This window comes from Sitophilus oryzae, unplaced genomic scaffold, assembly GCF_002938485.1.
Source record: "Sitophilus oryzae breed Bouriz unplaced genomic scaffold, Soryzae_2.0 scaffold_1521_pilon_pilon, whole genome shotgun sequence".
NCBI classification, from domain to species: domain Eukaryota; kingdom Metazoa; phylum Arthropoda; class Insecta; order Coleoptera; family Curculionidae; genus Sitophilus; species Sitophilus oryzae.
The window spans coordinates 630,909-655,015 of NW_022146194.1; the positions used below are offsets into that span (position 1 = coordinate 630,909).

At 33.5% G+C, this 24,107-nt stretch overlaps 3 protein-coding genes across 9 annotated transcripts; 1 reads left to right on the top strand and 2 right to left on the bottom strand.

Annotated features, from left to right (window-relative positions):
- Positions 1 to 270: 270 nt before the first annotated feature.
- On the bottom strand, positions 271 to 2,974 carry LOC115878667 (39S ribosomal protein L39, mitochondrial). The gene is made up of 6 exons (XM_030895219.1): positions 2,807 to 2,974; positions 2,574 to 2,756; positions 2,279 to 2,521; positions 1,785 to 2,227; positions 1,590 to 1,716; positions 271 to 980 (listed from the first exon to the last, which is right to left on the bottom strand). The coding sequence occupies exons 1-5, from the start codon at positions 2,865 to 2,867 to the stop codon at positions 1,645 to 1,647; spliced, it is 1,002 nt and encodes a 333-aa protein (XP_030751079.1). The 5' UTR covers positions 2,868 to 2,974; the 3' UTR covers positions 271 to 980; positions 1,590 to 1,644.
- A 365-nt stretch (positions 2,975 to 3,339) lies between these two features.
- On the top strand, positions 3,340 to 21,701 carry LOC115878668 (serine/threonine-protein kinase mig-15). Of its 7 annotated transcripts, XM_030895221.1 has the most exons (22): positions 3,340 to 3,497; positions 3,553 to 3,672; positions 3,824 to 3,889; positions 4,190 to 4,352; positions 4,412 to 4,633; positions 4,690 to 4,900; positions 4,951 to 5,100; positions 5,157 to 5,396; positions 6,395 to 6,502; positions 7,139 to 7,238; positions 7,388 to 7,408; positions 7,559 to 7,675; positions 9,140 to 9,303; positions 9,590 to 9,740; positions 10,849 to 11,222; positions 11,685 to 11,922; positions 15,475 to 15,588; positions 17,484 to 17,724; positions 18,083 to 18,303; positions 18,367 to 18,684; positions 18,751 to 18,885; positions 19,476 to 21,701. In XM_030895221.1, exons 2-22 carry the CDS (start codon positions 3,607 to 3,609, stop codon positions 19,722 to 19,724), a joined length of 3,669 nt encoding a protein of 1,222 aa, XP_030751081.1. In that variant the 5' UTR covers positions 3,340 to 3,497; positions 3,553 to 3,606; the 3' UTR covers positions 19,725 to 21,701. The 7 variants fall into 7 exon arrangements, with proteins under 7 accessions (XP_030751081.1, XP_030751080.1, XP_030751085.1 ...); XM_030895220.1 differs by having other exon boundaries at positions 3,340 to 3,672; XM_030895225.1 differs by having other exon boundaries at positions 3,340 to 3,672; positions 17,550 to 17,724.
- A 1,320-nt stretch (positions 21,702 to 23,021) lies between these two features.
- On the bottom strand, positions 23,022 to 24,002 carry LOC115878670 (probable 28S ribosomal protein S25, mitochondrial). Its single transcript, XM_030895228.1, has 4 exons — positions 23,671 to 24,002; positions 23,509 to 23,615; positions 23,365 to 23,452; positions 23,022 to 23,310 (listed from the first exon to the last, which is right to left on the bottom strand). Exons 1-4 carry the CDS (start codon positions 23,805 to 23,807, stop codon positions 23,136 to 23,138), a joined length of 507 nt encoding a protein of 168 aa, XP_030751088.1. The 5' UTR covers positions 23,808 to 24,002; the 3' UTR covers positions 23,022 to 23,135.
- Between the last annotated feature and the right edge of the window lie 105 nt (positions 24,003 to 24,107).

A 24,107-nucleotide genomic window follows, 5' to 3' on the forward strand; every position in this document is an offset into this window, starting at 1 on the left:
TAACTGGATAATAGTCAAGTGCTGCTTCACAACCAAGTAAAATAATTTATATTAATACTAAATTTACAAACACTTGCAAAAGATCAGAATTATTTTAAATGTACTTGCAATAAAATAGCACGGCAAGATACAGGGTGCTTCAAAAAAAAATTTAAAAAAAAAGGTTTTTAAACGCCCTGTATACAGAGTGTTTCTGATATTTTTTTGGGTGATTTCTGACATATTTTTAAGTTGGAAAGTTCATATAAACACATGTTCTAAAATGTTTCGTTTTCGAGTTACAGGGTGTCAAAGTTTTTTCGCCGATTTCGCAATGCATAAATGATTTTTATTTTTTTACGCAAATCCGTACGTCTGACAAAAAAAGCCAAGAGACATAATTTGTTCCAAAAAGACTGGGGATTTTAGAAATAATTTTTATTTTAGTGAAAAATCGTGACGTACCATTTTTTCTTCAAAAATATTCAGTCCAGACGCCATTATGTACGAACGTCGCTGGTGAAAATTGGGGAAAATATTTTTTCAATAAAAAATGACCTTTAATTGTAGGAAGACCCATGTACTAGACTTTATAAAAATATCTGCAGTCGCTCGGAAGACATTATAAAAAAAAACATTTTTTTTTCCAAAAATTGACAACCCGTATCTCACGAACAAATCGTTTAAAAATATCTGAGAACTCACGTTGTGGCACTTCAATCAAAAACACTCTCTATATTATGGTTTTTCAACACAGATTTTCTCTATACAATGCAATATGATTATTTAACTATCTTCAATGCTTATATGGTAAAAACTTTTTGTGTTCAACAGATGTTTTCTCTTCTCCATGCGACTGATCCCCCTTCACCACGTGAATCATCCTGAGCATGAGCACCGCTAAAATGGCGTCCAGTGGATCCATAAAGCCTCTTTACATCCATTTAGGAATGGTGGACGTGAGTGCGAAAAACCAAGTTTTTGCAGGATATAATCGATCTCTACAATTTATTACCATTAAAATAATATTAATCAACAAAAAAAAATAATATGACCGAAAAAAAACCGCGTCAGCGATGGCTATGAAATGAAGATTGCTGTCATTTTATATGTAAAATTATATGGAGAAAGTCACTGATGTTTATTTCCAAGTCAACTGGACGCCGTTTTTTTTTCGATCGTACGGTACAAAGTACAACTATTGTTTTTCAATACAGCCCTATTTGTAGAGACATATAGTCCGTTTCACAATAAATTAGTATTCAAGGTAAACCTGTAACTTGAAATAAAAACAGCAACGTGTTAGACAAAGAAACTTTGTATTTTCGTGCATTTCAAGGGATGTGATTAACTAAAAAGTTTCTACTAGATTTAGTATATTTTTAATATGTATAATATATACAAATATTACTTGTATAATGTTTTGTATCATCTTTTGTTTGTTTGTTTGTGTACCTTGTTTTTTTACTTTGTTTGTAGTTTACCTTTGTCTACAAATTGAAAAAAATTTTGACAATAAAGGCATTTATTTATTTATTTATGAAAGAAATGGTGTTAGAACAGCTCTTAAATAAATAATTAATGTATTAACTTTTGAAACAGTTATTTACCAGCATTTTTTAGGAAGACTGCATACTGTTTTCTGCCATCATTAAGCATTATTTATTAATTCACATGGGCTACAAAACTGTTATCTTCGTTAAGAGTGCCATGGGCTCCAGGTATTCTGCCAGAATTCTAAAATAATACAGTATGAATATCAAAAGTAAATTAAAAATAACAAATTAGGTATTTAAGGCACTTACTAGTAGCTTTCCTCTTTCCTCTATCAGTCCGTAGGCAAAATGATTTAAAGCTATTGTTCGAGGCAGCGCAACTCCTTGAAATCTATAAATAGAACCGCCTTCGATATCAGTATCTAATTTTATTACATTTGTCACAGTTATTCTTCCTATATGATTGGTATTGGGTAACATTGGACCTCTACTTATATCTATGTGGGGTCCTGCCTTAAATAATGTTATTTTATCACTGTTATGTGCAGCAATATCTGGAATTTGTTGGCTCTTATGAGGATTATTCTTAAATATTTCTAATGCTATTTTTTTGTCTACATTAAGACATTCAATGGGATATTGTTTCTGACAAAATTTAATGAACTCCAATGATAATACTTTAAGTTCAGAATTTTTGGGCTCCCACTTATCTAGACCTATCTGAATGTCATATACAAAGCTACCTGATTTAACTAAAAAAGATATTTTTTTCTACATAAATTCAATTTAATACTATATCTTACCATTAGGACTAGGAAAACTGTGTAAATGTATTTCAATATTATCTTTAAAGGCATCACTCGCTACGGCACCCAATACAAAGCTGCAAGTTCTCCAAAAAACTTTATTTGCAGCAGCTGGATTAGGGAAGTTATAATGTAAAAGTTCAAGTATACATGATTCAGATAAAGGTCTATTCATGTGCCAAAGAGTTTTTCCATTCAATAGCGCTACAACAGACCTATCTCTTATTTTATCACCCAAATCTAAAAATATTCAATTAATATTGTCTGTTTGCTTCTCCCAAATGAAACATACGTTTTGCACAATCATAAGGTGTCGATATATTCTTGTTCATTGAAAAAACAGAGTTTTCTGGTTGTCCTTCGTATTGTACTTCGATTTTTTCTATTCGTCCAACACTTTCTTTTTGCTTTTTCTGTTCAGTTGCAAATATTTCACATTGTCTAGCACTTTCCTCCGAATAGGTAGATAAAAGTCCTAAAGAAATATTTGACTAATAGGAAATAAATTTAGTCATTTTTACTTACTTCGGTACGACAAAATTGTACATTTCTTAACCGGTCGTATAATTTTTCTTAAAGAATTCATTATGAAAATTTCTGGAAATTTAAAATCACAAATTTAAAATTTTCTAAGGTTATTTTAGGGATGGCTAGAATCGCATCGATTCATGGGTGAATCGATTCTTTAGGCCGATGCATGGACAGAACTAAATCGATATCGATACATGTTTGCGCTGATTCTATTGGCTGAAATTTTTGACGGAAAAATTTCAGCAAATAGAATTGCTGGAAATCGATTCAAGGTCGTTACGCCGATACGCCGTTCCGCTTTTTCTAGCATGATGTGGATGCACCTAGGACCTGGGATTCTGGGATGCACCCTGAATTAAAAGTAAAGGCGAAGGTTCCGTTTCTATTGGTGACTCTGCTACGTTTAGCTTATTTCATTATGACCAACTTTGGCATATCCCTAACTTGTCCCTGTGACTTGTCCCTAACCGATGTTTTGGCCAGACTTTTATTTTTGTTGGCGACCATGCACCCACGAATGACATTGACACAACACTGACATCAATTGACATCTGAAAATATCTCATCGCAGGAAGGGTGCGCCGAAAAGTATGGTCTATAAACATGTTTTACAATATTAGTAATTCAATCAACATTTTTTGACTATGTTTTTATATATTAGTGGGTGATAATTGACTCTCATACTGTAATTAGCAGTAACTGTAGTATGTTCGTTATTTACTTGTTGTAAAATCTTGAAGGTTCGCGAAACAGTACAAGTATTTTATCGAAAAAGTGATTCAACTACAATCAAAATGGCGCATCAAATGGCCCCATCGGTGAATTGTTCTTTGGATGATATCGATTTAACTGCACTAAAGGTAAAATAAAGATATAAATTATTATTAGATACAGTTCGTAAAATTATTATTGTGTGTTTTTTTATTTATTCCACTACACGTATTTTACCAACTATTATATTGGGTGTGTTTCTTTACACCCTAGACGTTTAAATGGATGATTATTTTTCAGGATCCTGCAGGTATTTTTGAACTGATAGAAGTAGTTGGGAATGGAACATACGGACAAGTTTATAAGGTAAAATTTTTGGGATTTATGGTGAAAATACCAATTTTTTTCAAGTCTTTTCTAAAGACGTTCATTTGAGTATTTCTAATTGATTTGTTTTTGCTTTTTTCTATTCACTACGTTTTTATTATTTGTAGTTAAAGCAACTTGTGTAAAATAATTCCCACAATTTCTATTACCTTTGTTTTTTTTCATTGTTTAGATGCAAGGTCATATCTAACTGAAATTTTAAATACAAGTTGTATCTGTATATTGGTATTTAATATTGGCAGTCTAGTTATTTCATGTTAATAAAACCAATAACTTTAGGGTAGGCATACTAAAACTGGCCAGTTAGCTGCAATTAAAGTCATGGATGTTACTGAGGACGAGGAAGAAGAAATAAAGTTAGAAATTAATGTTCTTAAAAAGTTCTCAAATCATCGGAACATCGCCACTTACTATGGAGCGTTTATTAAGAAGTCCCCCCCAGGTACTTATTATATTAGGATTTATGAAAACCAATTACAGAGTAAATTATTTGGTTGATAGGAAAGGACGATCAATTATGGTTGGTAATGGAATATTGTGGCGCGGGATCAGTGACTGATTTGGTTAAATCTACTAAAGGACAGTCTCTAAAGGAGGAATGGATCGCCTACATCTCTAGGGAAATTTTAAGGGGGCTTTCCTATTTGCACTCAAACAAAGTGATTCACAGGGATATCAAGGGTCAAAACGTGCTCCTCACTGATAATGCAGAAGTCAAATTAGGTTTCTGTCATTTAATATGAGTTAATCTTAATTTAATTTTTCTGTTGTTTTTTTAGTTGATTTTGGAGTATCAGCTCAACTAGATAGAACGATAGGCAGAAGAAACACTTTCATTGGGACTCCTTACTGGATGGCTCCCGAAGTCATTGCATGTGATGAGAATCCAGAAGCTACATATGATAACAGAAGTGATCTTTGGTCATTGGGCATTACTGCATTAGAAATGGCCGAGTCACAGCCACCACTGTGTGAATTACATCCTATGAGGTTAATTTTTTAATGAAGTGTATTTAATAATTTTAACTATATTTTTTTAGAGCATTATTTCTAATTCCACGAAATCCGCCACCAAGGCTAAAAAGCAAAAAGTGGAGTAAAAAATTCCATGGTTTTATCGAGACAGTTTTAGTAAAAGATTACCACGAGAGACCGTACACTGAACAGCTTCTGAAGGCTGCCTTTATAAAGTATTTGACAGGTATATAAATAGGAATACCCATTTAACTAGGCATAATATTTGCAGGGATCAGCCGACTGAGCGCCAGGTTCGTATTCAGCTGAAGGATCACATTGATCGGTGCAAAAAGAGGAAGCAGGAGAAGGAGCGCGACGATTACCGGTATTCGGGTTCGGAGAATGAGGAGGAGGAGCCCCAGGTGGCGGGTGAGCCGAGCAGCATAATCCAGGCGCCAGGTGGAGATACGCTGCGTAGAAATTTCCAACAGATCCAAGAAGGAAGAACCCTTGTAGAACCTCCACCAAGGTACCCATTTCAGCAAAATAACACACTAATTTACCAAAACACTTCCCTTTTGCACTAGACGCGCGTTTTGCTAACCATATTAGCATCATCAGCAGATGATTAAAACTAAACTAATATTTACAAATTGAGCGTTTATATAGATGCTCACATAGCACTCATCAAGCATGGCAAAACTAGCTAAGCGAGTCAAAACCAACCGAGTGTAACAATTAATTACCGAGACTAGAGTAATAGGGAGAGAGAATTGGAAGGAATTGGACCCTTTTCTCTGTTCATATTATCTTTACATTTATTAATTTGGAGGCTCTCATATGTATTTATTTGCCTGTAATTTGAAACTTGTTTAATTCATTTTAAATTAATGATATCTATATATTGATCTTTATCAACAGTCTGTTGAACAAAGAAAGATTTATCCATCACCTAAATGTTCTTTTGAATAATAATCATTCTGGATATGTAGGTTATCGATTAGGGACCAGTGCGCAGTGGAGGTGTTTTATCTGTAGATTACCTAATAATTGTTATAATTTAATATTAGCATTATACACAAGTTTATAATTGGCATTCTTGTAAATTATTTTTAAACTATGGGATAACTATCAAATAGGAGAATGTCCGTTACACTCAGCTACATTCCTAATGTAATTCCTTTTTATTTCATGTCTTTCGTTAGTAAGTGGAAAACTAAGTATTCTATGAACTAAGAAAGTTAAACTAGCCATTTTATGTTCAGCACTGTGATAAGCCTCATTAGGAATATATCTGTGTGTAGTGGTCCATCAAACTCCAGCCAGTGAATTTAATTATCTCAGTCTTTAGGACACAAACAGAACAAAAGTCCAGAACTAGTATCCTGATATGTTTACAATAATATATTGTATGCATTTGAATTGTACAATTTGCTTGTTGTAGTAAACTTGAATTTTTAAGGGTAGCTTGCTATTTATTTTTTATTTTTATATGGTTTTATTGAATTGAATATTTTCTTTTTATAGAAGTGGTAAGAATAAGGAAAGGGAAGAAATTCCTGAACCCGGTCCTCCAGCTAGACCACCCATTCCCCAGAGAATGGTTGTGGTGCCAGATCCAACTCCTCCTAGAAGGTATAGTGTACATTTTTAAATTACACTTTTTTTTTTTTTTTTTTTTTTTTTTTTTTTTTGAATTATAGTCTGTCCAACAACAAAATCCTTGACCGGGAAAAATGGGTCTGTCATTTTAACTTCACAGTAGTTTATTTTATTTTACGAAGGAATAAGTTGATACAGTTGAAAAGCAGGAAACTAATATATTTAAAAATTTATTGACGGAAAAAAAAACTGAAAAAATCGAACTTTATTTTTAAATTTTTTTTTCAGTTTTGCAGAGTTATTAGAAAGAACTACGTATTACTTTCAAACTTAATAATAACACAAACCAAAACGCAAAAGCAATTCGCAAATGTTTATGATTTTTCAGAACGCAGGCTATTTGACATAATTTGATACAAATTATAACCTATAATTTGGCAAAATTTTAAGTTGATTTTATACCCATTTGCTTAGAAAATTTGTTGCATTTAAATATTAGAACCTTTTTTTAGTGAAATAAATGAATTGGTATGGACGTCGCCTGCCTTTTCTCTGTCATAGTCTGTCGAAATCATACCTGAGTAAACCTTAAGGTGATATTTGAGCAATTAGATGCTTTATTCATTCGCATTTTATTTATATCCATATTACGAATTATATTTGTTTCAGACCACTACCACCTCCTCCAGACAATAATTTCGCTGCTTCCAGGCCTCAGTCACAGCAGCCCCAAAGAAACTCCCAATCGCAAAACATGTTTAAACCTATGGTAAGAGGTTTTTTTTTTAATCTTTAAGACTACTTCTAATTATTCTTTTCTTCTTTTTTTTTGTATTTTCTCATTCTCAAAAAGTCTTTCAGTTTTTCCTAATTTTGTTCTTCTGTTTATTTCATGTCCATGTTTCACATTTCACACAGGCACCTGCACGTAAACCTGAGGTAGGTTAATTGACTGAAAATTCCTGGTATTTTTTTTGTTAATTTTTATCAATTTTTGAAATAATGGCAGCTTAAAGGATGCTTTCAAGATCGTTTACATAATTTGTTTAGCTTAATTCTGTGTCTGTTATGGTTTTATTATTTTTTAAGGAACTGGATTCACTGGCTGCTCACTTGAACGAGCTGGGAATGCAACAGACATCGAGTAATGGTGCCCTTCAGCCTGAGGCTCCCCCGCGCAATAACAGGAATAATTCTCGTATTCAGGTACCTCTCAGTTTAGAATTAAAAACGATTAGAAAACTATGCACAGTATGATCAGAAAGTTTATTATAGCAAGCCTGCTCTACAGGGTGGTTCGAATTGTATTCGGGAAACTTTGGCAGCATATTCTGCACATAAAAATAAGTAAAAAAGTTTGTATAAATGTACGTCCTGAAATAGTTCGTTTCAGAGATACAGGGTGTAGAAGTTTTTTCAAATTTTTCCAAGTACTTTATGAACTATAGTCGATATTTGCATGAAATTTGATGTCTGGGTATATTTTGATATGACAAATTACATGATTTTTAACTGTTTTGAATAGTAATAACTTTTCGTTCGCACCTGTATGAACTTCTGAACGAAAAATATACTTTTCCCTCATTTTTTACGTAAAAAAGTATCTTGGTAAAAATCGCTAGAAGCAACCGTTCTCAAGATAATTTGAACTGGAAATTATAGTTCAGTCATTAGGGATCAAAAAAGGGGCCTGCTTGGAAAAAAGTCCGGAAGTTTTGAAACTTTGTAGGTTTATAGGTTTGGGGGTCCCTAACTAAAATCCATAAAATGCACATTTCCAGACTTGCCGCCGGCGCCGCCATCTTGCCAAGATGGCGCCCAAAATCGGTATTTTGTAAATATCTCGAAAACTGCGTTTTTCGCAAAAATTTGAAGAGAGCAAAATTAAAGAGAATAAAATTTCCTGTTGAAAAGGTTCGCTAAAGTCAACCGTTTAGGCACAAAATCTCTGGAAATTTTACAACTTTGCGTAAAGTATGATATATTATGTATAGTCGATTTTTCGAAATCAAATGTCATTTACGGTTGACTAAAACTAGTTTTAGTTTAGTTTCTTCAATTTTGTCATGAAACAGTGGCGTATCATTAATTCACTCATTAATTTATGAATAATTAATTGTCATGCTGGACAGCATTCATTGCGAACTTACCACCAGGTTCAGCATTGATCTGGTTGTACCAAAGATGCCGAAGATTGGGGCTACACCGCCCTGTATCTCCAAAACGAAACATTTTAGGACAAGAATTTATGTATTTATATTATGAACTTTTTTACTTATTTTTATCTGCTGAATTTTTCCGCATACAATTCGGGCCACCCTGTGTAGGCACTAAAAAGTGCGTTGAAAATCTAAAAATACTATCAGATAGCCCTAATAAAGTGGCTATGAGAATGTGCAATTAGTTTTTTGATTTTCTAAAATGTAACGACAGGAAAAAATAAAATTAGTTTTCAAAAAAAAACGTTTTTTCCAAAAAACTCAGCAATCCTTGAAATTTTTAAAACTTTTTTGATGGCATCTTGGTGAACAGTCCAAGACGCAACTTTGCCCAATTTAACCATCTTCGCATCTATTACTGTTTCCGAGATACCAATGCTGTATATTATATGTATATTATAAAATATTAAGATATAATAAGATATTAACAGTTTTTCTCGAATAATTTCAGTCTACTAACAACAACAATGTTTCGTCCCCGAGCGCCTCGAGCGCCGCCAACGACCGTTCAGTGGACGCGTTGGTGGACAGCGAGAGCGATTCCGAGCCAGAGGAGGGAGGTCGCGGGGCTCGAAACGACGGCACGCTGCTCGCTAGCGATCCGCCGAAACCCCTGTAAGTAAATGTTACAATATGTTTTCGATACTTTTTTCCTTACCAACACTCTTCTTGAAGATCTAAAATTACATTTTTCAATAAGAATAATTATTTTCATGGTAATACACTGTATAATTAATAACATTTGTTTTTCAATTTTTATTTTTTTTTCTTTGTTGATTTTTTTTTTTCGATTATTATTTTATGTTTACTGTTTTCGTTTCATTATTTTTTCATTTTCATTTCTGTTCCGTTTCACTTTTCGTTTCCGTTTTTGTTCTGTTAGTCCGGAATTTTCTTACAGGGCCGGTCTTCCAGGCGTGCCCGAGGGCGGTACCAGCGCTCCCAGTCCCGGTACCACCGCCAGCTCCGGATCGGGAGCGCCCAACAGGCCTCTGCCTCCCACACCCGACGACGAGGAGTCTCAAGGAGATCGCACACTGGTCCTGCGCAAGGTAATGTTAAATGTGACTTTTTGCGTTGCTACAGTGATTTATTTAACTTTTCTTTAAGCTTTTTATTTTTATATTTTCGACTTTTTTTAATCATGTCCTGATTTATTAATTTGTATATTTTCATATGTTCCACATTTTCTATGGCTTTACTCAGTGTCAGGACCACTTGTGTTTCTAAATACGTTTTCTAAATATTTCATTAAGAATGATAACGTAAAAGTTTTATTACTGTTTTCTAAGAATTTCTGAGCAGGCGGAGATATTTAACAAATAACATTTTAAGACATATATCAGTAGGTTAGAGTTCTATTGATTTAATATAGCAAATTTTAATACTATGCAGTAATTTATTAGGAAAAGCAGAAAGAAAGTTGTTAATTTGTTACACACCCATTTTAAAGATTAGTATAATTATTTTCTTAAAATTTTATTATACAGTGTGGTGCATCGGAACACAGGGCAAAAGAAATTCCATGTAAATTTTGAAAAGGTCAAATATTATTTCCCCAGATTATATTACGTAAAACTTGTATTAGACTTTTTCAATAGGCGTTAAAGAACAAACTGAGCTGCGAACATATCTAACACAGCAGGAATACTATTTCCAGCAAAATGCCACTTAACCATCGTAACTTTTTCGGAAGTTGCGAAAATCATATTTTATACAAAATTACTCTTATTTGTTACCTTCAAATTCTTGTAAACAAAATGTAACATCGAATTTGGCAATGACAAAATAATATTTTTGCTAGTATCTTAATTGTAGCTTTCTCTAAGCCGTATTATGAAATTTTAGTAATTTAAAGGTAGCTTTTGTAAATAACATCAAAAAATTCTAATGCAGCTATTGCATAAAATCATCTAATATTTGAGCTTTTCAAATTTTACATGGGATTTTCTATGTCCGGTGTTCCGATGCACCACACGGTATAATAATTGAATTCCTTAATTAAAAAACTGTAGCCGAATATATAACATTCATTGCAAGTTGACTATATCATTAATATTTTTTCCTTCATTCAATTCCACACCGAAACATTTTAATCTTTCGCGATGGGCCACCTTTTCTGCTCCCCGTTTTAATTTTCCTGTATTACCAAAACGGCAGCAGCCCGCGGCCAAAATCGAGGACGTGGACGAGGCCACCCTCCTCAAAGACTGGGACTTTGACAAGTTCTTTCCCACGAAAACGACGAAAGGGACGGCCAGCGAGAAACAGGGCGGCCACAGGCGTATCGAGAGCGACTCCAAACCACTGTTTCGCGGGTTCCGTCGCGAGAACTCGGACCTGCTGCCGTTGGGCTCGACGCGCCACAGCGCCATCTACCCGGAGCAGAGAAACAAGCCGAGCGCCCTGTTCAACAGCAGGAGGGGCTCAGAGGCGGGCCTGCCCAAGAAGAAGACCGGCGAGCCGGTGCTGACCGACTGGAAGAGGACGGACTCGCTGCTGGGACCGGTTCCCGTTAAGAACGAACAGAACAGGTGCGCTCTGCTCCCTGACACTCCTTATTCGATGTTAACAACGGTCTATTTTTGGTCCAATTTAATTTACAACGTTTTAAAAACACACAACCTAATATCTAACCTAAAATTCAACGTTACGTCAATTCGTAACGTACAATTCTAACCTAATCATTCAACGTTACGTCATCATATTTGTTAAATATACGTTTTAGGGTGTGTCTGAGATCAGTTCATATTGTTTAGAAAATTTTAAGTACATTCTGAAATTGTGTCAGTTCCATTTTTCCTCTTGTTAAAGATAAGTAACGTAAAAACGAAACCTCTTTACGCGCGCCGATGACATGACGTTGAACGATGGCTGACCAAAGATTACTTAAGTTCATCGACATGGCTATAAATGACGGAACAAAAATAAACTGGTATCGAAAAAACGTATGGCAAGTGTCAGGGCGCAGAACTGAGCCGAGATTGACCTCTTAGAGAGAGCTTCCTGCGGCCTCGGCGCGAAAAGACCGAGTCGGACATCGTGCTGCGCCACTCGGAGGCGAGGCGCAGCATCAGGGAGACGCTGGAGGCGCGGCGCCGCGACGTGGAGCGCCAGTTCGCCCGGGAGGCGGAGGGAGCACGCAGGCGCAGCTCGAGGCCCATAGAAACGGGCGGAGGTACCACGATTCGCTCGGTGGGCGGGGACGACGAAGACGAGTTCGCCTTCCTGCAGGTAAACAAAGGGGTCGCTGCCGTTGCTGCTGCTCATTCTGACGCTGCTTGTCGCCCGCATCACATAAACGCACGTCCAAAAGTTACGGAAATTTGAATTCGTACATGCTCCAACTTTAAGAGAAAAATCGATGCCCTGACAAATTGCCAAAAAGAGTTTTTCTCTGGAAATTCTTTTTAGCGTTGTTATTTGCCTTGAATTCTTTGTTAAAGTTTAAATTTGTCACACGTTTTCAATATTCCTAGCTTTTAGACATGTGTATATTTCGACTACTTCATCTAACACATTAATACGTCATTGTAGATTATAGAGTGGACAAGGTGTAAACCTTGTATTTGTATTTAGTATAGATCGTTGCTTAGACATTGGAAGTTTAATTAACAGTTTTCTGTGCCGCATACTAAATCTCATAAACTGCTACTAGGGTAATAGGAATAGACATTTAAAATTAGTATTTTATAGGCAAGGAATTTTGACTAGTGTTTGTAACTTGTCCTAACAATACTTTACTAATATTTTCTCGTTTTAGTTAAGCATTTACTCATTATCGCAAATTTTATATAACATATTTTTACAATAAACATTGTTACACAAATAAATCACTATTTTTAGTATGTATTGAAGGATTTAAACCAAAAAAAGTGGAAATCACTAATTTTATTGATTGACTAATTGATTATTTGCGTGGGTTAATTTTGAGATAGGGATTTTCCTGTATTAAATAAATAAATATGCACGATAATTTTAGATAAACCATGACTCAGATAGATAACACACATTTTTTGGGCTGGGCAGTTTGAATAAATTGGTATTTGCTTTAATAAAAAATATTATTGCTAAACTTTCTTAATTCGTATTTCAGCTTTTAACATTTCAAATGCTTGGAAAATTGTATTCTTTCGTGGTTCTATGTTTTTACTAGATACTTTACTTCAACTGTTCTATCAAATATTAATTAAAAATTAAATAAAGCAAAAAATGTTAATTTAATATTTTAAGTCTTCGTAGTCCGTTATATAAAAAAAAAAGAAAATATGTAAAACGGTTTACGAATGACACGATGTCTCGTATTATAAAACCATATTATAATCTCAAACATTTATTTCTTTTATTCTTATATTTAGTTCAAATTTCTTGACTTTTTTCTCTCAAAGATTATTCTACAATGACAAAGTTTGTAATACTAAAAAATAACGACAATAATTTTACATTTAATGATGATTTTCTGCAAACCAATAACACTAATATATTGTTTGAGCTTCAATTTAAGAGCAATATAAAATAATAAAAAGTTGCTTGGAATATTTCAATTTTTTGTTAATGTAGAATAATGTTCAGAAGAGTAACTCTAATAGACCAATAATATAATTAATTGCTGCTCTTATTTTTTCTATTGTATTTTGAAAATTGATTCAAAATCACGTTTCATCACTTTTCGCCCTATGTACACTCGCCGGCACGATAAACGGGCACCTTAAAATTTTGATTTGTATTTTAAAGATATTTCGTTCTAGCGGGTCAATTTGGATAATTTTTTAAGCAATTTGTTAGGTTATTTGACTTTTTAGTATCTCTTTCTAAATTAAAAATCAAAGTTCCCATTTGACAACTATACGAGGGAAAACAAAATGTTGATATTTTGGTGAAACTTTGAAACACCCTGTGGAATGCGTTAACAAAGCAAGAGAAGATCAAAAGCAAAAGCATGGCATGTAAAAATAACGGATAAATGTTAGTGTCTTCTTCAAAAAAGAATATCTCCAAAAAAAAAATTATTGAGATGAACCAAAAACCAAATTATTGAGAAAAGATGCACCTAAATGATAAAATGATTTTTAAATTCTTTACTTTATTAACATACTCCACAGGGTGTTTCAAACTTTCACCAAAATGTCAACATTTTGTTTTCATTTTGACACATGGGAATATTCCTTTTTAATTTAGAAAGAGAGAAAAAATCATCAAATTCGGTCCAGTAGAACACAACATATAAAACTTTAAAATACATGAAAATTTTAAGGTACCCGTTTATCGTGCCGGTAAGTGTATATGTATAATAGTACTAATCAGATATTCTTTTTGCGTTGACTAATCACGACCTAACCAAACTTTTGTGAAGAGCAGGGCGTCGCGCGTCGTGACGGATGTGCGTCGTCGGCATGCCGTCGTCGAGCATGGAAGGGAATGTCGATCAATTTTTTTCCGCGGGCTGCTGTCGTCGTTATCAATTTGACACGTAATCATTTCTGGTTTGACTTGATTTGCTTTTCGATTTTTCTCTTTTTGTGTTTTTTAATATGTGTTTGCATTTTAGATTTAGTTTACATAGGTTGTTTGTTTTTATTTTTTTAGAGTTTGTGTTGTTTTCAATTTTAGATTTAGTTTTTTTTTAATTAAATTAAAACCGTTTACCAAGTTCCTATAGAGTTATTTGATGAGACATTATAATATCTTTATTTGACAGATTTTTTATTAAGTAGTTTTCTTACTAAATGTTTTAAATATTCGCTCTCTTATATCCTACATTATTATCAATTGTCATGTTTCTTTAATTTTTTTGCCACTTTATACACAATACCAAGTGTGTTACAATACCTGGTGTTTCTCAAAAGTAGCTCACCCTTATAACTTTTTTATTTTTTCAGATAAAAAAACGAGATTTGGTAGTATATGACAAATCAGAATTGATTGACGTATTCAGTCGCTTTCTGTTTCAACGTAAATGAATACAACTTTTTATTTTTAAGCGGCACCCTCGGTATTTTTTTTACTTTATTCGATAGAACTTGACACTCTGAATAGAATGACATATCACATGTCAACTTTTGACATTTTCGCATACGGTTTATTTGAAATGGTAACATGCGGTTCATAACGATAATTTCACTCTAAGTACCAAGTGTGTGGTACCAAATTATTCGTAAAAAATGCTTTTTCCAAATATGCTAATGAGCCACCCTCGTTCCATTTCAAAAAATTGAGATATGATTAAAAATCCGATATGGGCATATTTTAACCGACCAGGACAAGACACGAGGAACATTAGACGATCAAATCTATTTTTCCAAGGCTCCTTGATTAAAAATTAGTGTTTTTAACACAGCCATGGCACTCTAGATTGAAATTTAAAATACAATTTTGTTTTAAGCCAAAATGTCAAAAGTTGACGTATGATATGTCATTCTGTTCAGAGTGTCATTTAAAAATCAAAAGTTGTAGTAATTTCCGGTGAAACAGGAAGTAACCTAAAACAATAAAATTGAATACGTTAATCGATCCTAATTTATGTCATATACTAACATACCTTATCTGGTTTTTTATTTGAAAAAATAAAACAGTTATAGGAGTGAGCCACTTGTGAGATACACCCGGTATATAGTACTTGAGAAATGATTTTGTTTCAGCTATATCGCTAATGTCTATTAGTTTTAACTTTATTATAATAATATTATATTATACTTGAAACCTTTGAATAACTCTATATACTTTGTTTTACAATTGACTTTCTTATATTTTTAGTGTTTTACCGTATTAATAAGCGTATGATTCTAGAATGGGAGAAGTAGCGACCACTCCAGACAAATCGGCGTGTTACCGGATCTGCTCAGTCAGGCCAGCGGCAGTCCAGGGACCCCGTCATCCAGAGACAAGTCACAAAACGAGGAGGTACGTGTACCTTTTTATTTTCTTTTTGTCTCCTGTTCAGTCAGTAGAACCTCCATCGACATACATTATCATAAATCGCTAGACTCATCATGTGTCACTTTGATATTCATAGCTACTTTTGCACATATACCCTCACATATTTTTTATTCAACTTATGTCATATATTATTCGTTAAAGTTCACAATATCATTATCACTATTCATTTTCCTCCCTCCTTTAACCCAAACTGTCCATTTATAATAATACTAATACCTGTACTATAACACGTATTTTATTTTTGTTTTGACTTAACCTTAAACACGATAATTAAGATTATACGAAATTAACTTCCGATAATTAATGTCTTTCTCTTTGGTTTCTGCCTCTAATGATGTGACGTCTGTAATCCCCTGTGTATCTTAAATGTAAGTATAACTTTAAGTGTTTTTTGGGTAGTGGTTGCATCGAATGCATTAACTGTGGCTCATCCTGTCTTGTCTAATTTCGTCCAATTCAGTACATTTCTAAATGTTAATCTCCAGAAAATACATTTTTTGTTGTTACTAATGTCATACATCACAGCTTGATTTACAGGGTGGTCCGAATTGTATTCGGGAAACTTATTCTGCAGATAAAAATAAGTTAAAAAGTTTGTATAAATTGATGTCCTTAAACGAGATACAGGATTTAGAAGTTTCATTTTTATTTCGATTTTTTCAAAATAATTTCTCAAACTTCAAACTATGGCCGATATTTGGATGAAAATTGGCCTCTAATAATAAATTACATTTCGTCCTATTGCTGCCAAAAGTCACTAAGTAACATTTTTCTGAACCTGAAAATTCAATCACTAACTGTATTTTGAAGCGGAGAATCGATTGAAAAAGTCATTAACTACGATTTCTGGCTATTTATGTTGTATTTTAATACCGAATAGTTACTAACTAAACATTTTTATGCAATGCAATTCATCTTTAGACGCGTTTTTCTCGGAAGTCATAAAAAGTAAGTTAGTGACTTTTGGCAGCAATGGGACGATTTCTACACCCTGTATCTCCGAAACGAAACATTTTATAGGAACATTTTTACTTATTTTTATTTGCAGAATATGCTGCCGAAGTAACCTTTCGGAGCACCCTGTAATATAGAGTTTAGAAATAGATAATTTTTCATTACTAATACCACTTCACTTAACAACTAGTACCTTATCATCATTTTTTTAAATAGAAAGCACGTTTTTCATCAGATCTCTTAAATTAAATTTATTTCCTTATCTAGATAAAAATTACATTTTTTTTGACACATAGATTTTTAATGAAGTACCTACAAATGTTAAGTTTTTATAGGATGAACCATAACACGTAGACATCTTAACAAGAACGGTTTTGTAATACTTACTAACCAGACTAACAATAGAATAGCTTTTTCCATTTTGTTCTGTACTAACCAACTTTTACTTCATTTCCTGCGATGCACAACTTGTAGCTTTGAATGTTTTTTACTGTAATTTAATATTAGTTTAAGTTTTATACATATACTTACATCTTATAGAATCAGAAAGTTTTTATGCAGAAATAAATTGGAAATGTATACTGTTTTTTTTATAAACGCATCTGGAGTCTTCTGGAATACATAACTTTTTGGTTTCATGATGTATCTGAGATATTTTATAAAATAAAGGTGTATCTTAAACCATTTAGAGTTAGTAGAGAAAGTAGTCTTGTTGAAGTAAAACTATAGTAATTTTGATTTCTTTACTCTAAACACGTTTAAATGAGAAACACCTGTGATTATGTGTGAAGAGAAAAAGTTGAGTAGATAAACTTCCACCTTTTTTTCTACACGTGGGGATATCCGTGGCGGCGTTCATCGGAGATTGTATCTCCCGGCGATTATAGTTTGATGCAATTTTTCAGTATCGTCCCGATCACGCGACGCCTCCCTCCTCCTTCCTGCACGCTAACGCTCTGGCTCTGCAACAGAAGCAGCGCTCGTTCCTGGCTTTCGGCTTCGGCGCCAGCTCGCAGCCGTCACGCAGGGAGTCTCACGTCAACGTCAACGTCACGCCCACTTCGCACGACATCTCGTCCGACACGCCCGAAATACGCAAGTACAAGAAACGCTTCAACAGCGAAATACTGTGCGCAGCGCTTTGGGGTAAGTCGAAAGTCATTAAACTAAAATTTTGATGTATTTTAATGTTTAATATATGTTGTTCTACTGCGCCGATTTTGATGATTTTTAAGCAATTTGTAGCTAAATTTTTTGAGTTTTTAGTATCTCTTTCTAAATTCAAAATGAAAGTTCCCATCTGTCAGTTATACGAGGGAAAAGAAAATGTTGATGTTCACAAACACTCTTGAAACACATGAAACACTCTTGTGTTCTGAAACACTCAATATATAAAACTTTAAAAAACATCAAAATCTTAAGGTGCCCATTTTTCGTGCCGGTTAGACCAGTGATTACTGTATTATAATGAGTCAGTAAAACTAAGACACTACAATTTTTTTAGGGGTAAATCTTTTAATCGGAACGGAGCACGGTTTAATGCTTCTGGATAGAAGCGGCCAAGGCAAAGTGTATCAGCTGATCTCGAGACGTCGCTTCCAACAGATGGAAGTGCTGGAAGGTCAAAATATTCTCGTCACGATTTCGGGAAAGAAGAACAGGGTACGCGTGTACTACCTGAGCTGGCTAAAAAGCAAAATCCTGCGTACAGACGGAGTTAGTGACGTAAGACTTACTTTGATAGTGATAAGAAAGAAATATTAAATGTGCGAGTATTTTAATTTGCAGCAAGTGGAACGAAGGAACGGCTGGATCAACGTGGGTGATTTACAGGGCGCCGTTCACTTCAAAATCGTCAAGTACGAGCGGATCAAGTTCCTGGTGATCGCCCTAAAGGACAGTATAGAGATATACGCGTGGGCGCCCAAACCTTATCACAAATTTATGGCCTTCAAGTCGTTTTGCGATCTGACCTACAGACCGCTGCTGGTCGACTTGACGGTCGAGGAAGGGACCAGGCTCAAGGTTATCTACGGGAGTTGCGACGGATTCCACGCGGTCGATTTGGATTCCGCCAGCGTCTATGACATTTATCTGCCCAAACACGTATGCTTGAATAATAGGTTATGACGTGTTTTTTTTAGCACTAATCGGCTGTTTATGTTTTTTTAGCCGCAAAATGGAATCGCTCCTCATTGCATAGTGACGCTGCCTAATAGCAACGGTATGCAGCTGTTGTTGTGCTATGATAACGAGGGGGTTTATGTAAATACGTATGGACGTGTATCGAAGAATATGTTATTACAGGTAAATTAATTATTAATATTATTAATAAACATTTTTATATATAAATATTTCATGTCGCATTATTTAATCGCAATGAACTAAACTACTAACCAATTTTTATCAATTTTTTTTTTGATCCCACTTGAGAGATAGAATAGTTTATATCCCAATTTGTAGTCGCAATATTTTTTTACTGAAATTATTTATTATATGACTAAGGTTATGACAAGTTCCATAAGATTCTAACAGATGGCTAAGATAATTTATCGGCTGATTGAGTAAGTATCCAATAGATGGTGCTATGTTAACAGTCCAAACGTTTCATTTATGCTACAATTTATTTCACGTCACACGCGTTTGTTCAAAATTTACTTACTACACAAACAGACCCGGCTACGCATTGCTGTAGCTAAAGTAACTTTATTGTAAATTCTCCGTTATATGTCTTTATTCGTAAATAATAATTTTATTGTATTGAATAGTTTACTACAAGGTACACCTTAGCCACAGCAATGCGTGGCCGGGTCTGCTAGTTTACAATATTTTATGGAAGTTTGACTTCTTGTTGTAAACATTATAATGTCCCATACAATTTGTCTTGTTTAACTTAGTGGGGCGAGATGCCGACGTCCGTGGCCTACATCGGCACCGGCCAAATCATGGGCTGGGGCAACAAGGCCATTGAGATCCGCTCCGTGGAGTCCGGCCACCTGGACGGCGTGTTCATGCACAAGAAGGCGCAGCGCCTCAAGTTCCTCTGCGAGCGCAACGATAAGGTGTTCTTCTCGAGCGCCAAGAGCGGCTCCTCCTGCCAGATCTACTTCATGACACTGAACAAGCCGGGCATGGCCAACTGGTAACCACTGACTGACGGGAATGGCGTTATCACGTGGGACGCGCGGGCCGCGTTGGTTTGGTATCAGCGTCGTTTTCTCTTCTCTTATCTCGTTTAGTTCCATCGCTAGTTGTATGCCTCGTGATTTAAATGAGTATAGTGTCCGCCGAAACGTTTACAACAAATGGGGAATGCATTTTTATTCGGTTTTTAGAAAATCAATTTATACTGAACCAAATCTAAATCAATTTTTTTGACATACATACCGAACTTAACAATAAACGCATGACATTTAAGATACATTTTTGATAATTTTAAGGTTTTGTACAATGTCTATTTGATTGGTGTATATTTATTTATACATATATCGTTCAGATTTTATTAAGCCAAGCCACTATGCTCGATTATTTTTTGCAACCTATTTTACTGTGATATATTTTTTCTGCAACTATTACTAACTTTCAAATGGTTTATATTATTTTAATTTTTGCCATTCAACTACATTTTTTCATATTATTTAATGATAGTAAAATTGACTTTTCTTCAGATATATTTATTCAAATTGTAATCCGTTTGGCTGTAAGACAAATATCACCTTTAAATTTTAAAGGGTTACTTTTGAATTAGAGTACACAGGTACTTCAGTTACCTTCTGTTTTTGTTTTGTCTCGCTTTTGTGTTTTTATTGGGTGCAGAAATAGTTTTTTTTTGTTGTTATTATTAGTGGAGTTTTATTTTTTAAACTAAGTTAGATAACCTAAAATCTGGAGTTCAAATATTTTTTTCTATTATAACACTATAAAGAGGTGGTTTAATTTTAACGAAATAGACTTCTAATAGGTATAGAAGTCATGTTGAAACAAAGGTTTAAATCTCCTATCTTCGTTTACTGAACTAGAAAATAAAATAAGGAGCCGTTATTTTTTCAAAATTACTTTTATCATCTATCAAAGTTGACATTTTTACCATTGAGTCACCTCAACTATCATCACTGCCACGATAAAGTATTTTTCAAATTAAGAAAAAAAAATAGAAAAGACGCTTATACCAAAGCCAAAGGTCGGTCCTAGCCTGTTCTTACGAAGAAATTGAAAATCTTTCAAAGAAACGCTAGCGGTGCTAAGAATTTATTCTCGACTTTCTATCATATTATTATTTTTATTTATTGTCGCTCATTCATCACTCACATTTCATATTTTTGTTCTATTTATTATATCACTCAAGAATGAATCTTCCACATTTTTGTATTTATATTATTGAGAACTAATACTTTGTAAAAATATACATTCAAATTAAAAAAAAAAACCTGCGTGATAAATAAAAATGATAATAAATAAATAATACTGTAACCATTAGAGAAAAGAGTACAAGTTCTCCATATTTATTTCTTTTGTTGGATTATTATAATATACTTATAGGGCAATCAGAAATTTAGTGCCATTTGCAGCTATTGTAATTTAATCTTGGCTTATGATATTCGGCGTGCACCTGATGTAGATTATTGTCATGGCCCAATGATGCCTCAAAATTATCTTTCTTTTAAATTAACTTCAGTTTTAAGGAAAATTTATGAGTGGATCAGAATTTAACCTGAAAGATAAAATGACACGCTGATGCCCTAAGTGTCTTTCTAGAAGCCTAGATTAAGTTTCAATTGGTGCAAACAACTGAATAAAAGTTCCATTATAATGTTGTACTGTCTGTTGTCTCTCATATTGGCATTTAATCATTAAAATAATTTCTTTTGTCATGTTTCTATAACATAATTTAAATTAATATGTCAAACGTACAACATTAAACTCTCCTGTATATACCGGTAGCATCTGAGAGAATTCTCTTAATCTAAATGTCATCATCAAGGTGTTTTTTTTAATAGCGCCACCGGTTCTGCATTTATTACTATGATTAAGTTTGGTGCCAACCGATAATTAGTGACGTAAAGACATGCTCACTGAACTGTAGATAGATCCAAATGCCTGCGGCCCAGCAACTTGGGTCGCCCTGTATATATACACACTTTTGCATAAACGTTTGTAATGCAACTTATTCCTCTAGCACACAGTAGTTTGCTATTGGACAAATATTGAGTAATAATTTAGGAACCAATTAGCCTTACGGAAAAAATCGTATTTGTCTGTTTTTTTTGGCGTACCTGGTCAGGCTAACTAATATGGATACATGTTCATACTAAATTTTGTGTTGTCTCCATATCATTGTTATTTTATTGCAATTAAAAATGAGACTTACAAATTACCAATGATTATACAAATTTGAAAAGAAATACCTTTATTTGTTAGCCTAATGAGGTAGTATTGATTTTTGCAAGATGTGTCAAATTTATATATGCGGCATTATAATATGATATTACATTTGAGACACCTTGTAACGGATGAACGAATTCATAAACCATGTTACTCTGCTAATAATATAAAATATCTTGTTTTACACAGGAGAGGTGAGGAGATTCATAACGTAAAAATAAGATTTATTTTTTATGACTATTTATGTTGATATAAAAAATAAATTTTATTTTTACGTGAGGTATCTTCCCAAGACAGATGGCACGTTTTTTGAAACACCTTGTATATATTAAGTAAAACAAAAGTATAAGACTTTGTTAAAAGATTCTCTTTGGCAATTCTTTTAAGGTTTTAAATAAATAACAGTTATAAGAATGTAAGATAGTGTTTAGAATTCGTTCATGTTCATAATAAATTTCAATATCTTGATTGTAAATAGCTGAAAGTACGATATGAAATAGATGTCTGTGTAAAAGGGGCATCGCTGCGTTTCCGAGACAATTCGTTATCAGGAAGTCTCGTTCGCAGGCTCAAGTTAATTCTTAGACGTCGATGAGAAGAAAAAGATACAATTTTTTACAGTACTTAGCCATAAGGATATTTTTAACATACTTAGCGAATATAATGACGACGGTTTTGTATTGTTACTCTTTCTTGTCTAATGGTGTAAATTACGTTTCGTATCGATAATTTTGAATTTCGATCGTTAGATTTTTTACTAAATTTTACGTTAGTAAAAGTTTTTTATATTTTTGAAATGCGGTAGTAGATACATATTTTTGTTCTATCTTGGTGCAATTCAAGACTGTTAACGGTAACAGAATAAATTTGTATTTTATCTTTAATATACTGCAGATGTAGTATAGTTATATTATATATTTTTTATTTATATAGATGATTATTATATCCATGTCAACATTTTTCTTGTTCTCTTTTTAATTTAATTTCCAAAGAGATGTTATATGTGTGATTTTTTTAATATAGGAAATATATGAATATCATTTTATTAATACTATTCAATATAAAGTTACTTGTCAGTTGTTGTTTTATTTACACCCTAATTCTCTATCAAATACATATGAAGTAAATAAAGCTAGTTTAAAGCAATTAGTTATTCTAAAACTATAATAATTTATTTAATCATCTTTCTTGAACATATATTTTCCACGCATAACTTTGGGAAGTGGACAGAGACTTGGGCATGGTACTTGTCCAGGAAGTTCACATAAACAATGTCGATTACATCCAAGTCCGAAGTTGGCTGGATTATCTTTCTTCTCTTGAGCAATTGATTCCGCTTTAAGTACCTCGCTAAAAATATTAGCGATTAAACTAATTTAGAATTTAATTGTAATTCATATGTACCTAGTTTTCCCTAAAACTTCGACTAGATGATCATAAATCTCGTTTTTCGATTTGTTGTCGATATCAATTAACATGTGTTGACCAGTTTCTAAAATATACATCAAAAAATAAATGTAATATATGTAAAATATGTCCAAAACCTACCGTAAAAAGCTCGAATAAAGGGAGTTGGTGTTAGGTTTTTAAATGTTGATATTTGTACTGTGGGGTTTTTATACTGTATTTGAGGCAAAAACCAAAATACGAAGTCTCTGAAATAAAGCAAAAAAATGAAAAATGCCAGACTAAAATAAATAATTTGCATACCTGGTACCTTGATGACTCTCACCGTGAACATTATAATTAACTGTTACAATCTTTATTTGATCTTTTAAATGTAATTTTCCTGCTTCTAAATATTGTAATGTTCTTCTGATGGGAGAGCGACCTTTCATAAACGGCATGATGGTAAAATAACAGAACTATCTAATTTATATTTAGATAAATAATTTATATTCACAAATAATTCACAAAAGTAACTTTTGGCTCATTCTCTAAACATATTTTCCAAAAATAACCAATTTAAAACTTTGATTTAAAAGATAAAAAGTGAGGTTGTGGTTGTGAAACCTGTGAAACTAGGTGGAAACTTGACATGAAACTTGATCAGCAAAATTTAGTCTATGGCTAGAGAATAGAACCTATGCCACAGAATAGAACCATTCTAACATTTTTATTTTTATTCTGTAGATTAAGCGTACTAT

Excerpts from the sequence above, each read along its gene's own strand:
- LOC115878667 (XM_030895219.1), bottom strand. The coding sequence starts at position 2,867 with ATGAATTCTTTAAGAAAAATTATACGACCGGTTAAGAAATGTACAATT. Across the intron at positions 2,757-2,806 it reads TACAATTTTGTCGTACCGAA|GACTTTTATCTACCTATTCG; the intron begins GTAAGTAAAAAT and ends ATATTTCTTTAG. Across the intron at positions 2,522-2,573 it reads ACCTTATGATTGTGCAAAAC|ATTTGGGTGATAAAATAAGA; the intron begins GTATGTTTCATT and ends GAATATTTTTAG.
- LOC115878668 (XM_030895220.1), top strand. The coding sequence starts at position 3,607 with ATGGCGCATCAAATGGCCCCATCGGTGAATTGTTCTTTGGATGATATC. Across the intron at positions 3,673-3,823 it reads TCGATTTAACTGCACTAAAG|GATCCTGCAGGTATTTTTGA; the intron begins GTAAAATAAAGA and ends ATTATTTTTCAG. Across the intron at positions 11,223-11,684 it reads GTTAAGAACGAACAGAACAG|AGAGAGCTTCCTGCGGCCTC; the intron begins GTGCGCTCTGCT and ends TTGACCTCTTAG.
- LOC115878670 (XM_030895228.1), bottom strand. The coding sequence starts at position 23,807 with ATGCCGTTTATGAAAGGTCGCTCTCCCATCAGAAGAACATTACAATAT. Across the intron at positions 23,616-23,670 it reads GAGAGTCATCAAGGTACCAG|AGACTTCGTATTTTGGTTTT; the intron begins GTATGCAAATTA and ends GCTTTATTTCAG. Across the intron at positions 23,453-23,508 it reads CTTTATTCGAGCTTTTTACG|AAACTGGTCAACACATGTTA; the intron begins GTAGGTTTTGGA and ends TGTATATTTTAG.